The sequence below is a fragment of the Limulus polyphemus genome, unplaced genomic scaffold, assembly GCF_000517525.1.
Source record: "Limulus polyphemus unplaced genomic scaffold, Limulus_polyphemus-2.1.2 Scaffold4498, whole genome shotgun sequence".
Taxonomy (NCBI): Eukaryota; Metazoa; Arthropoda; class Merostomata; order Xiphosura; family Limulidae; genus Limulus; species Limulus polyphemus.
Window position 1 is genome coordinate 51914 of NW_013670108.1, and position 16114 is coordinate 68027.

A 16114-nucleotide genomic window follows, 5' to 3' on the forward strand; every position below is an offset into this window, starting at 1 on the left:
AATCACAAGGGATGGATGCTGGATCAGTTCCTTCAAGAACCATCTAAAAGTATACAAAATCATTTAACAAAATCACAAGAAATGGATGCTGGATCAGTTACTTCAAGAACCATCTAAAAGTATACAAAATCACAAGGGATGGATGCTGGATCAGTTCCTTCAAGAACCATCTAAAAGTATACAAAATCATTTAACAAAATCACATTCAAAATACAGTAATAAGTTAAAACAAGGAGAATTTTTTTTTTTATTATTTAATCGACTCTTATACTACTTTTATGCTTTTGATTTAAAGAAAAAAAGTTGACAATGGTTTACAATAAACAGCTTGATAATGAAACTTTACAATATCAACTAGTTATTGACTCTAGAAATATATCGTTTCTAAAAGCCATTAAAAGCAGGATTTGTTGTAAAATTTAAAAATCTGTCTTGTTAACCAATATGCTTCAACAATGAGTTTTCATATGATACTAATGAATACACTTATAAAAAAAGAAGTATACACATTATTGTAAAATTGTTCTTTCGTTGGTGGGTTCTTTTAAATTATTTGGTGAAAATAATTCAAAATCCAGTCCACATAACTACAACTTAATTTTACTTCCTCCTTAACATTTCTTTACAGGTTTGTACACTTTGTAACTTATTGTAGGTCTACATTAAGTTATCAGCACTGCAGCAATGTCAAATTTAACCTCCTTGTACAAAGTTCCTGTATGTGCAAATCTAAAAATGTAAACACACTGACTGATTCACTCAACCAGTTATAAAACAACTCTCTTTCTTCTTGATGTTTCATTGCAAGCTTACTTAACCAATTGTTTGACTCACCTGTACTTATAATCCTTGTTCTAGATATTTTGCAAAGCCTCTCAATAATTATTATTCTTGAATATTCTAGGACTAATGCGATCATAACATGATATGCATTCTAACTATTATCTAAATGAAAACATTAAAAATATAGCTTATAACACTAACCCCATTCCTAGATTTTTAAATCCCTTGAATAATCTTAATACAAAAATATAACACTACACTAAACTCTCCATTCACCAAGTTTTTTTATAATTTTATTTTCCCAGGTCCAAGGTATAAAAAGATGGAACAGTGTCTTGCCCTTTGTTGTTGAAAGCTGTCCTTTTGCTAGGATGAGAGAGCTCTCTCCCTATATAGGTGACTCCATCCTTGTTGATCCTCAGAAAGTAGTCTCAACAGGAACTCCTGGGTCCTCAGCAGGTTGCGTTTCTACTAATAAGATTTTGTCTGAAGTTACTGAATTTACCATTCTCTAACAGATATACTTCAAAAGATGATCCCGGTGGATGACCTTTGGCTTAGATTACCTAGCCTCCAAACACCTACTTAATTTTGGAATTTTTCTTATCTCACAACAAGAACTGTCCATCCATACCACATCACCTTCAAGATATTCAGTTTTATGAGGACTTGCAACATAACTACCTTTTGTTTCATCATAGCTGAACTGCCTCATAAATCCAACTAATTCCTGTTTTCTTGATGTTTTGTTAGTTTTTGTTCCTTTGATCTCTTTGGCTTAATAGTAGCTGTTGATTTCTTAGTCTCGGCTGTAATGGCCAGGTTACCCATACCTACAACAGTTACATCTTTCTGGTATCCCTTGAGAGGAGCACTTAGTCTCGGCTGTAATGGCCAGGTTACCCATACCTACAACAGTTACATCTTTCTGGTATCCCTTGAGAGGAGCACTTAGTCTCGGCTGTAATGGCCAGGTTATCCATACCTACAACAGTTACTTCTCTCTGGTATCCCTTGAGAGGAGCTCTTATTTCATACAGGCTTTTGGCTGCAATTCCTATCAATATGTCCTTTCAGGATACACTTGAAACATCTGTTGTCCAGTGGTTTATTAATTCTGTTCTGTTTAACAAGGTGTCTAACTAATATATTCAGTTCTTCTACATATTTACTGGAGGAAATTATTTCAATACTACAGAATCTAATATTCCCTGTAACTTCTAGATCGTGTCATTAATAGTTTATCTGCAATTTTGATGGATTCAAGTTCCATCACCAACTGCAGAGTTTCCTTTAAAGACATAAATTTACTTTGCTTTAGTCTAATTCTCATATCCTCATCTATTATGGCATCTATAAGTTGGTCACATGCCAACAAATCCATTATTTTATGAAGAGCATCTGCGTACGATAATTGGGCAAGCCTTTCCAAATCTTTTGTATGTTTGGCTAAAGTCTCTTCTTTCCTATATACCCTGTTCTGGAACTTTGCTGTGGATGCTTCTTTCTGGTGCAACATCTCAAACTTGTTAGATTAACCCTTTATCATCTCCATCTGATAGACATCATCTCCATCCATATATTTATGCCTAGAACAGTAAACGTAAAAACCCTTCTATGGATAATAAAGGGTTAAGTAGCTACAAATGCCTGATAGTTGTTATGGTTCTCAGCTGGAAGGTTACTTTATGTTGTTCTTTTAGATGGGCAGTAAGATGGATATTCATTGCTCACTATTCCACCTGTTCATTTTGGAAATTATTTGAAATAGAGCATGGTATACCTCCCATGGTAACTTCCCATCATAGTCATTTCGTTTTTCTATTGGCCAATGTTGAATTGACCAACTAAACTGGAGAACTAGATTGGGTAATTTCATGGCTAGAATAATTCAGGAAGGCACAATAGTAGTAGTTATAGCAGGTGTACACCAAATAAATTCTCCTCTTACATAATTTGTAGCAGATGACATCTCAAGCTGGAACTCCTAAGCCAATGCAAGAAGAGGTGTGACTGGTTTAATCTTTGCATTTAACAATTCATTTTCGAGACGTTTTATCCTGTTACTGATATTCTTTTCTACTTTAATGATCCTCTTTCCTACCTCTTTGATGTCTTTCTTGACTACACTTTTGACTTTGTCAATGTCCTTTTGTACTTTGCTTTTGGCTTTCTTGATGTCCTTTTGTACTTCTTCAATCTTGTCATTATAGCCTTTCCATATTTCTTAATTCTTATTATTGTAATCTTTCTGTAAGTATCCTATAGTTTCCTTGATCTTGTATTCAATCACATTTATTTTTTATCTTAATTCTTTTCTAAGTAGTTGGTCTCTTTCTTTTAATCCTCCCTTAAATTCCTATCACATTCTTCTAATTTTCTATGCCACTCTTACTGGTCTTTTTTTTTATTTTCTATTTCTTTCTTCTGGCTTTTTCTTCTTGATATTCTTAAAATTTTGTCTTATTCTTCCTAGTCTTTCTTCTAATTTTATGTCTCATTCTTTTTTGGGGGGATATTATATAATAGAACTTTGATTGAACTTTTGAAGATGATGACTATGAGTTCAAAGAATGAGAGTGAAGAGTTACTTGAGTTGATAAAATTATTAAGACAAGATCAGGAAGAAAGAGAAAGAAAAACAAAAGAAGACCAGGAAGCCACTCTTGATATCATTATTGTAACATTGTTCTTTGATTGGTGGGTTCTTTTTAAATTACCTGGCGAAAATAATTCAACATTTAGTTAATGTAATAATAAATTAGTTTTACTTCCTCCTTCGCATTTCTTTACAGGCTTGTACACTTTGTAACTTGTTGTAGACCTACATTTACAGCCACACTGTCAGCAGTAAACCACTGTAAAAATCAATTAATTTGTACAAAATAACTCATTATGCGCAATAGTTAATACAGTTTCAAAAACGTAAACACACTGCCTTATTCACTCTTATGGCTAGAAAACAATTTATCTTCTTAATGCTTCACTGTTTCATTGCAAGCTTACTTAGTCAGTGAACCAGCTTACTCATTCTTATAATCTAATCCTTGTTTTATATACTCTGTAAAGCCTCTTATTCATTAATATTTCCAAATATCCTAAGTCTAACTCGATCTTAATATGATGCACCCTCTAGTTAACATCTATATTACAACATTCAAAAAATATAACTTATAACTATACTATGGGAAGGTAAGACAACTTATATAATAACTTATTTTCATGTATTTTAGTTGTCTTGCATTCCCATTGTGAACATCATCAAAATGCAGGCTCAATTGTAGTTTGTGAAGATGCAAACATCATCAACATATAAGCCCAACAGCAGAGTTACATGAACACTAAGCTGATGTCCAGTAAAGGATAATTCATTGATGTTGAGAATATTGAACATCACATACAATACATTGACTTTGAGAATATAGAAGGCAGTGATAAAAATATAAATAGCGTGAGATGAGCGCGAATAGCAGACAGAAGCAAACAGATAATAGCGAAAGAGAATAAAGCTGGCATAGAAGTGATAGGCCTAATGTTTAATATGTTAAGAGTGAAACTAACAGTAGAAAAGAAGATAAGAAAAATAATTTTATTCTGTCAAAACGTGGTTCTAAAGTAATTTAATCAGCCTGAGTACACTTTGACAAAAGGAGAAGAGGATCTTCAGACGAAAGAAGACCAAACGATTACGGTAACTTGTGCCACAACTGTAAGTGAATCACCCACAGATTACTAGTACGATAGAAATAGAGAAGACAGTTTGACTTGTCAACTGAAATTCTAAAGTAATTGAATAGGCCTAAGTGGACTTTTGTCAGGAAGAAGAGAACTATGTATAAGTAGTGTTTATGATTTGCCCATAATATCTATAGTGTTGAAGAATTTACTGTACGTACATTAACTTGTTCTGAATATATATATATTATTTTGAAAACAAGTGCATTCTGTTTATTCATTGTTTAATTTATTGCTAACAATTTATCAAAATTAGACATTCTTTACTTACACTTGCTCTGAAACTAAAAGTATCATCAGAAACTGAATCAAAATAAGTCTTCTGATGCTGTTAATGGTCTCTCTGAGGCAAAAGAATAATGAATATAATTACTTTAATATACTGGTCTTACATTCTTACTAATAATAAGTAGAATGCAATTTTTCATCAGTCGTACACTTGCTTTTAGTAATACTATTTACCATAATGGCTGTGTAGCTAGATGGAAGTCACTCTTACTCCAAGCAACAGAGGCAGCAAGCATTATAGATATAATCACACCCTCCTGCCTCTTGGTATGTTATAATTTTCCTATACTGAAAATATATTTCCGATAGGTACTTACCTCCGCTCACAAGATTAGCTATTCTCATTCAGTGCTGCTCTCTATATGCAAACTTTCTCCTTATGCATGCCACAAGCCTTCCACTCCCCATTATTGGAACTACAAGATTCTACCATGTCTCTTATGCAAATCATCATACGTCACCTCCACACCAATAGCAGTATGACGTGCTCACATGATGCATGTGACTCTCTATACACTCCTCTACCGAAACCACTTCGAAATTTGGCAGAAAATGTCAGCACCGGAGAAATGTGAGGAGGAAGGGTGGGAAGTATGAGTGGAGTTAAGTACCTATCAGAAATACATTTTCAATATAGAAAAATTATAACTTCCAATACAGTACTTACCTTCACTCACTCGATTAGCGCATGTCAACATGGCTGGACAGTGCAGTTTTCAAGCTAAGGAAAATCTGGTCAAGCACTACTCCCCACTGAGTGAGATAAAGAAATAGAGAAAGGCATCTAAAAGAAAGTATGAATAAAAACTTATCAGTTAAGAGTTACACCAAATTTTTAAGAATGGCCATAGGTGGAAGATGAAATCCCAACAAAGAGAAAACCGCAATATGATGGAGATATTGAAGTTGAATGTACTGGGTATGGTCCAGATGCTGGAATGCAGAATCTCCTCCATCGGATGAGAAAGATGAGAAGCAAGGGATAAAGTGAGGAATAGGCCAATCGAACCAAAAGATGGACCCAATTGGTAAGGGTAGACAGTGAAAGATCACGAAGGGAGTAGGATTGCCTGGGAATAAAGAGTCAGGAACGTGTACCCCGGAAGGAAGCAGTATGAGCAATATAACAACAAAGAGCCCTGACAGGGCACAGAAGTCTATCCAGATCCAGTTAAGGGTAAAGTTGGGAAATGGAAGGAAAAGAAATAGGAGAAAAGGAGTAACCACCCTCCCAAGCTGCAGAGGTCTTTGGTAGAAAGGAACAATCTGGATAAAGGAAAAGACAGGTAGGGTGATAAAGGGTACATTGTAAACAAATCAGATCATCAACATCTATAGGCTAAGAGAAGAAGTTTTACAGGCAAGGTTAAACAAGGAACACGAGGAAAGTGGTTCAAACAGTGGTAAAGTAAGGGAATGGAGGACCACATTAACATCCCAATCTGGAAAGGTAGGTCCCCTGAGAGCCAATATATCCAGAAGGAATACATGAGCATGGTAAGGACAGGGAAGTAAAAATTCTACGGTATTGGAAAAAATAAAAGGTATGTGATAAGTCCACCCAATAGCCGAAAATAAGGAGACCACTGACCCATGGTCAATGAGCCAGGAGAGAAATTCCACCATACGAGCCACAGTAGGCCAATCATCAGGAAACCCCCTAGTTGTAAACCAACAAAGGAGTTCATTGGAAAATGCTATATACAAATGCATTTTATATTCACCCCATCTATCTTTACTTTAAGCGTAGCTTGACATCTGAGGTTAATTACTGCAATATGCATTAGTTTGGATACAGAACTGGTTAGCAAGATAGTGCAGAAAAAAACAAAAGATTATGAAGATAATAAAAATAATAAATAACAAATTAAATGAATAATGGAAATGTACAATAAATAGTAATTTAAATGTAATAAAAAGAAAAATAATACACTAAACATAATATGAGGTGTGTTTAACAGAAGTAACCCAACTTTATCTAACTCCTGTCAGTTCACACCATGCACTAAGTGGGAAACCAGAAGTAGTAAATAAATCTAAACCATTTATAGTAGCCAAAATGTATATGTGTGATATGATTCATAAAAGCTCACAGTAATAAGGCTTTGAAAAAGATGTAACAACACTGGTAAATACAAAAGTTAAAATAATTAGAAAAACTATTAACTCCAACTTAAGTTACTTAACAGTACCAAAAACAGTTTGTATATTAGCCTGGATTAAAAACTAATACACATTAATTGTGATTGTCTAATTACCCACCTTTCCTAGCATTGTCCCTTTTTCTCGTATTTTCTTTGTCAATTCTCTTGTGTCAATACCTATGAAAAAATATTTATAAAATTATTTTTGTTTCAAGAAACCAGTAATAATAATAATAATAACAATATAAGATAGCTTTTAGGAACTCAAGTAAGTCATAATACAAGATAAATAAAAAATTGAGAATTTAAAATCCCGGAAATAGGGATTGTAAAAAAAAAGTAAGCAAAATTTAGATACTGTACACATTATTTACTCAAACTGCAAATCCCTATTTCAAATCCATGTAATTCTAGGTAACAGTATGGAGCTAAAATATGGGTTTGTATTTTGAATAAATAATGTTGTATCACCAACCTTGTTTCCTTAATTTTTTATGGTTCCTAATTGCAGATTTTTAATTTCCCAATTCTTTATTTATCTTGGTTCCTAGCTTTTTTTATGCTCAACTATGGGCAAAGGGTTACTTGATATGGTAGCTAACTTTATACATTGTAATGATAAACATAGCTAGTCGCTAGCTGATACGGTTCATGATGATTTACTGTAGCTATTGACTATTTGATCACATTAGTGTGAGATGTAAAATGTTAAGCTGCAGCTGGAGATTGTCATGGAGATTTGTTTGAGAATATAATGAGTATTTATAGTTTCTGTGTAACTAAATTATCTATATATAATACATAGTAATGGGAAAATATATTCCCAGACTAAGACACAACACTCACTAAGTGCATATAAAATTTTACCAATGGAAAATTTTACAAATGAAACAATGATGTCTAAAACATCACTTTAAATAAATCTTTGTCTTTTAAGTTAATTATTCTATGATTGTGTGTAATAACATTTAATATTATTAGTATTGTTTTTTTCTTTACTCCTTTACTTAATACATAATATAGGGGTTGGTTCCATAAAGAAACAGACTGTATAATATATACAAAGCATTGGGTATCTACATGTTACAGTCATGTAATGCTCTTCTATTATTGGCTGGTAATTCCTGTTTCACCCTGTTACTTAAACTTTAAAGTAACACCAGATATTTGTAAGAAAGCTAACTTCATAAGTTAGTGATAACATTGTTTACACTAGAATTATGATGTTTTTAGCTTATGTAAAATATAGAAGAAACAAATCAACTTTTCAATACCCCTATGACCTTCACAGAACCCTATTCGGTTTGGGTGCAATATACCAAGTCAATTTTTTGTTGTAAGCTGGCAAGAGAATAATAATGAAAAGAAGAATTACAATGGTCCATTTTGAACATATTTTTTTTCCTTGCAAAGTCTAACATGCATGGTTTTTTGTGCATTTTTATATGTGTACAATATTAGCAATCCATATCAAATGTTTTAAAATGTTATTTGAACTAAATCTTTAGTATTTAAGGTACTTTTTGCCTGAATGTTATATTAGAGTTTCGTGTAATTCCTTATTATCACTCTTATGAAGCACTATCATGGTTCAAAATAATAAAAATAATAATGTAACATAATAATTTTATGAAGTTTTTTAATCAAAAAGTTTAGATTCCAAATCAAATCTTTGCAGTGGTGATATTTCCAAATATTTTAAACCAGTTTCTACACATAAATATTTTAGTAAGAATATTCTGTGACAGTGTGGAAAGTTTATAAAAATAAAACTTACCTTGTATTCCTGGTATTCCATTAGCTTCCAACCAATCAGACAAAGACTGAGAGCTGTTCCAGTGACTGTACCTTTCACTCAGTTGTCCTATTATCAAACCACTTGGCCAGATTTGGTGTGACTCAAACACTTTGGAAATTCCATTTTCATCATTAGTGTTTGCAGGTACACCATAGTTACCTATGAGTGGATAGGTGAGTACAAGTATCTGGGCATGATAAGAGGGGTCTGTCAGAGATTCAACATAGCCCACCATTCCTGTTTGAAACACTGTTCATAAAGATTAGAAGAGAAATATAAGTAAGAAATTCTCATAAGTAACTTCCAATTGTTTATAATATACAAGTAATACACATGAGATGTTGCTTGTATTAGATTAAAAGCCCTTTTACCCATTAAAACATAAAAATATCTTTCATGTTATACCAAATTATAACTACTACAGGAATAAGATTTATTTCTCAAACTATATATTATACCCTGACACAGGTCTGGATCGTTCTACGCACCACTAGATATCACGATACAATGATAATCAATTAAAACAAAGACACCACCAATTCATAACTGTTGAACTACACAACTTATGTTTCTTGAAAGGTACATACACAAATGTGTGATAAACTATTGCTTCTAAAATAACTAAAATGAACACTCATGCTATATAAACTAAATCATAACACTCACATGAAACCCTCTTCAAGAAAAATATTTAAAACATTTTTTTATACTATATACAAAGACTGATTTCAGTTCATACACAAAGTCTGCTCATTCAGTCTACACCAGCATTTGTAGTCCCCTTGGTGGCCTCAACAGCTGCACATATTAGGTCTTCTTCCCTATCAAAGTACTTCTTCAACAGAGTTGTGTGGTAGATTTTGGTCTTCCCATCCACTTTCACTTTATAGTCCATTCTGTTGACCACTTCAAAGGTCTTTTCCACTGCAAGTGAGTTTGTTGATGTCTGTGGGTAGCAGAACCGAGACCTTCTGTTTGACCTTGAAACATCGATCCTTGGTCTTGTCCTAGAAGTGCTTCTGACTGCCTTGAGCTGCATAAAAGCTTTCTTGAGTAAGTTGACAGGTCTCTTTTGAGGTCAAACATGTATTGGTATGTATTCCTCATTTCTGAATCTTCTTCTCCTGTCCACAGTTCTTTTAATATCTGCATCAGACCTCATATTGTTCTTCAGTACAGTAAATCAAAAGGTGAAAATCCTGTACTCACTTGTGGGACTTCTAGGTAAACAAATAATACTGCCTGCAGGTACCTGTCTCAGTCAATTGTCTTTCCGGGTACATCTTCTCCAGCATGCTCTTTAAGACTCCCTTGACTCTCTCACAAAGTCCATTACATTTAGGGTTGTACAGGGTGGTAAGGAGCTGCCGAATGTTGATGAGTCTGCACACCACTTGCAACAATTCTGAGGATCTCTCTCTCACTCAAGACTTCTTTTGGAAAGCCTACTCTGTAGAACACTTCCAGGAGGGCTTCTGCTACTCCCTCTATCTCTATCTTTGACAATGCTACGGTTTCTAGGTAACATGTCCCACAGTTGACTACTGTCTGCATGTACTGGTTGCCCTTGTTGGATACAGGTTCTAGTGGTCTGATCAAATCCACAGCTCCTCTGCTGAATTGCTCTTCTATAAGAAGCATCTCATCCAGTGACACCTTGGATACTTTCCCTCTAGGTACTGTCCTTTGGCAGATGTCACATGACCTGCAGATTCTGGTCACATTTCCAACGACTCCCAGCCAAAGAAAGTAGCTGGTGATTCTGTCTGTCATCTTCTTCACTCCTAAGTGTTCCCCCAAAATCGACTCATGAGCCAATTTCATCACTTGAGTCCAGTATTCTGTTGATATTATGATCTGTCTAACTCCCCCTGTAAAACTGCCTTGATAGATCTGATACAGCACTCCCATCCAGTCCTCTATTCTGTAAGTTCCTTTCCCTTTGTCTTGTGTTTAACATTCTCCCACACACTGTTCCAAAGTTTCTGCAGTGAAGGGTTTTCTGTCATTCCTTCAGTTACCATAGACCTAGATTCGGGATGTCACCTTTCAAGACTTGCAGGGGCTTGATGTCTTGCTTGCTTTTCTTAGCTCTTGTGGTGACTGCAGATGCCTCATTTAATCTCCTTTCTGTTTGGTTCCTCCAAACTTCTACTGCCTGGTGTACTGGCAATCACCAAGATACAGATGTGTGCCTTCATACACATGGCCTCAAGGTCTTCCACATAGAATGGAATGTCCAACTTAATTTTTGCTATAGGAAACTTTCTCACTATCTCTGGATCATGAGGAAAAAATGGGTGAGAAAAATGTCCATCTTTGTCATCCAAAAACCCAGGGTAAATATTCACTGAAGAGTGAGAAAGGAGCTCATGGTGAAACAGTAAATGTCACTGAAATGGTTGAAAATGGAATAATCTATCACAGGGTGCCAGTCCCCAGTCTTCTTGGGAACTACAAACATCAGGGATTAGAATCCCAGAAAAGAGTGACTGATGGGTTCAATAGATTCCTGCAGAAAAAGAGCCCAAACCATTGAAAGATGCTGGTAGGAAACTGGATCCCGAGAATGAAGGAAGGGAATGGTATGTGGGGGATGAGGTGGAGTTGAAAAACAAAAGGAAAATCCTTCAGATAGCACTTGAAGCTCCCAATTATTCAAAGTAAAATTGCTCCTTAGGTGCACAAACCTGGCCAAACATGCTCTGACCAGAATCTATGATATAGTCACCAGTACCATTGATGGCAGGAGAACTGACACTAAGCAATTTGATGGCTAGCTGCTGAAACTCAGAAAAAGAGAAACAGGCAAAAAGGCAGAAGGAATGGGTTGGGATACAGAAACAGTAGAAAAGAAAATTGCAAAAGATGAGAGATTACTGATGAAAAAGGAGGAGTGCTGATTAACAGCCCCTACCCCCCAACTCCAATGAGTCAGGAACATCTCCAAAGACCAACCGGCATAAAAATGGAGCCATATAAAGGTCCTGCAAATAAAACATGGGTAGGAGCACATGAGCTAAATGTGCATCCCTACCCAGGAGATTCCAACAACAGAGGAGTCAAGTTTGTAGGTATAGGGGTGGTCAAGGCATGTTGACCCCAGAACTTAAATGTGCTGTAAACTGATCAGCATGTATCATGATATCTGGAGAGTGTGGGAAAACTAGGTAATCCAAGGAAGGGAAAATGAACACAAACCAGATCTTTAACTACCAAAGTAACTGAATCATCATAATATTTTTTCTGTTGTTTGTATGTTAGATAAAATAATAGTCTTAAAAAGTTTTAGTAATGAAGTCTTATAACACTGAATCATATGTGCAGCATCAGAATGTTCCTCCACAGCATCAAGGCACCAAAACTCAAGATAAAACTTGAAATCTCTCCTATAAATTTAAAATCTAGGGGATTCACATGAGAAGCACTTCTCCACGCAAATGTTAAATGTGGTAAATATTCATTACATTTATTGTGTTTGGATTGAACAAAAAAATTTTACTATTATTTCTAATTATGATTAACCCTTTTAGAGAGATTGGTCTGTGGATGGTAAGCAGCTTTAAGCTTGTATGTTAAACCCAATGTGAACAGATCAACTTACAAACTACATTCCTCTATCTGTTATTAAATTGGTAGGTATACTGTGTTGAACAGCAGACCAATAACAGTGCAATGGTTTTAGCCGTATCATCTCTGCCAGGGAACACCTCTGTCTATTTGGTAAAATAATCAACAAATACACAGATGTATTAGTATCATTCTGTAGTGTGTGGTAATGGACCAACAAAATCAAAGAAACTGCAATGGATATTTTAGAACATAAGGCATCATAAAACTATCAGTAAATTGTTGAGATGGTTTAGCAGTCTGGCACACAGGGTAACAGTAAACAATGTTTTATATCCTGTTGACTTCAAGGCCAGAAAACTGTTGTATATGAAAAATAGTCTTAACTATTCCAAGATGGACAGCTAGTGAATGATCACAGTAACAATTCATTACTGTTGCTCATAAATATTCAAGAACATATAATTTCAAATGCATTTGAGTACGGTACAATCTATTTGTTTCTAGACTGACATCATACAGAACATCCTCTTGTGGTTTATATATTACGGAAGATCCATTACCCTGCAGGATTTATTTTCTATTCCCTTTAGCATTGGACCAATTATTGGATCAGCCAGTTGTATGGTTCAAGTATGAGCTTTATCTTAAAAAATAACAATAGTTGTTTTCTAATATTGCTGTAAAATAATACAGCTATCTAAAGATCATCAAGGCTATTTTCAGTATTATCACATTCAACAGGATTCAAGATAAGGCATCTGGTACACAATTTAGCTTTACAGGTTTATGTACAACTGTAAACTCAAAATCTTGCAGTCTTAAAATCCACCTCATCAAGCATCCAGTGGGTTCTGAATGACAAAATGGCAAAGTTAGGCACAATTATCAGAAATTACTGTAAATTTGCATTATTAATGTGTGTGTGTGTAGAATAAGTGATGTGATAACAGACAACTCCATCTAAAGAAGGAAATAATGGTAACTTTATACCTCCCAAAAATTATGAATTATAAAAATTAAAAGTCATCCCTACCAAATACTCACTTTCGGGCACAAACCAAATGACCAATCATTTGAATTTCACTTCACATATCATCAGGTGCCTGATTTAATAAAAATGAACTAAGGGTGTGACTGCCTTTATTTCGTAACAACAGATTCATGGAGAATATTAGTTAAGTTTTACTGAATCAAGGACAATCAGAACCAAAAGTCACAAGGTCATTTATAAAGAGAGAGAGAACAACTCAAAAAGAGTATTTCAGAGGTAAGCAAATGCCTGAAATTCATTTCAATTCAAAAATGTAAAATTTATTGCATAATAATATTTAGACTACTTTAATGATATGTTTAGTTTTTCGTGTAATAAATGTAATATTGTTCTGTAAACATTTTTGAGCAAATATGTACAAACTAGAAGTTATTCTTTATCAAGCTGCTATACTTCTGCCTCAAAATCTTCAAAACATTTTTCAAAATCCACATCATGCTGGAAAATGATAATGATTACTTGTAATGTTTCACTAGTTCACATAACTCTCCATGTATTTATCCACATCATGCTGGAAAATGATAATGATTACTTGTAATGTTTCATTAGTTCACATAATTCTCCATGTATTTATCCACATCATGCTGAAAAATGATAATGATTACTTATAATGTTTCATTAGTTCACATAACTCTCCACGTATTTTGCTACCACTTACCCACTTCTCCAGATACTGAACATTCCTTCCCAAAAATTGTTCCACTGAAAACAGATCCATCTTCTAGTATTAAATGTGCCTTCATCTTGTTTCTGTTGTTTGGTAATGCCTGTATCAAAAAACACACAGAGGAAATAAAATCAAAACTAAAAACATGCTTAAAAATCTCTCAAATGTTTGCTGGTATATGCTTTTTTTGAAGTATTTGGGATCATATTTTTTTTTAACTTGAATGTAAATACGAGCATTTTTCAAGGACAATGCACAGCATTATTTGTACATAAAAATCCTTTTAATCTCCTACAATCATTATGGCTCTTTATGCAGACAGAAGGTTAGCCAACTTCAAACTCAATATAATCTCAATAAGCATTCTAATATCAATTTTAGAACTACTTACAAACAAATTTTGTATTGTTATAAATGACCATACTAATTATAAAATATAAAACTATAGCTAACAATATGTGGTTTAAAAAGGTACTTGTCTGACTACAGATTATGTAAATTAGAACAGACATTTTATTTTAAACACTAAAAAATTTAACATCTGTTATGTCTCTGGTCGTTAGTTAATTTCCCGTATAATTTCTTTCCGATGAAACTTTAGTGATACAAGTTTTTTCTTAAATAAAACTAGTTTATTCTTTCTCAATACAACTTCGAAATTCACTTAATTTCCACGGTCACGCTATAACAAACGCTATAATTCACAACGAACGACTCACATGCTTGACTCAATTGTCAGTCTCTCTCTGTCTGCAGTTCAATTACATTGTTGCCGTCACTTCTTGGCTGTATTATATACAAGAATACCGTACATCTAGTAAACACTCGAGGCTTCAGGAACCTTCGAGAATATGATGTGTTACTAGCGTCATGTGACTTCCGCTGTTGTAACACATCAGTTAACCACCAAACTAACTAGTACATAATACAAACTTTTCCTAACCACCACAGGGTAAATCATTCTGTGCATTTTCTTTATGAACATATCCTTGATGTACTTGCTTATTGCCATTTTTAAAAACACTTTCTGTATCCACCAATTCTTTTTTTTACAATGTTAATGAATTTATTATGTTATCAATTCTAGATTAAATGAAGTGTGATGATTTAACACAAGATTTATAATTTCTTCTAAAGACCAAGTAAATTAAAAAAGAAGGAGGGTTGCTTTGTTATAGATAAACTAAGCTCTAAATGATAGGGGGTAACCTATGAAGAGAGATTTAGTTAATAATTCTATCACAAACTGAAAAACAAAATGCTTGTTGACATTTTTTAAACACTTTCAGGTTAGATTGTTCAAAACTAACAATGTAATGAATGTATAGAAAGATAAGTTTTGCATTTTACAAACACAGGCTCATTGTCATGGGAAATCAACCTTAGAAAACATTCCCTAAAAAAAAGGAAATTTCTTTTTTACTATGACAAGAAGTCTACTATGGATAAATGTCTTTGGTATTTAAGAATACTATAATATTGTTATACAAGTAGAGTTGGGTACTATACAGTAATATTGCTGTACAAGGGCAGTTAGATATCATACAGCAATGTTGCTGTACAAGAACAGTTGGATACCATACAGCAATGCTGCTGTACAATAACAGCAGGATACCACACAATAATGTTGATGAACAAGAATATTTGGGTACCACTAAGCAATATTGCTGTACAAGAATGGTTGGGACCATACAGCTGGGTACAAAATGGTGATGTTGCTATGCAAGAATATTTGGGTATAACACTGTAACGTTGCTGTACAAGAACAGCTGGGTACCACACTGTAACATTGCTGAACAAGAATAGCTGGGTACCACTAAGCAATATTGCTGTGCAAGAATGGTTGGGACCATACAGCTGGGTACAAAATGGTGATGTTGCTATGCAAGAATATTTGGGTACAACACTGTAACATTGCTGTACAAGAACAGCTGGGTACCACACTGTAACATTGCTGTACAAAAACAGTTGGGTACCACACAGTGATGTTGTTGTATAAGAATAGTTGGGTACTATACAATAATGTTGCTGTACAAGGACAGTTAGATATCACACAGCAATGTTGCTGTACAAGG

The 16114-nt window shown here is 34.3% G+C and overlaps 1 protein-coding gene across 1 annotated transcript in view; it reads right to left on the reverse strand.

Annotated features, from left to right (window-relative positions):
• The window catches only part of LOC106471260 (CAD protein-like), a 78989-nt gene that overhangs the window by 50853 nt on the left and 12022 nt on the right, over positions 1-16114 (reverse strand). Inside the window, exons 2-4 of the mRNA XM_022399868.1 lie at positions 14031-14139; positions 8728-8997; positions 7069-7127 (exon numbers count right to left, since the gene is read on the reverse strand). Coding sequence (XP_022255576.1) covers positions 7069-7127; positions 8728-8997; positions 14031-14139 — 438 coding nt within the window. The remainder of the gene's footprint in view (positions 1-7068; positions 7128-8727; positions 8998-14030; positions 14140-16114) is intronic.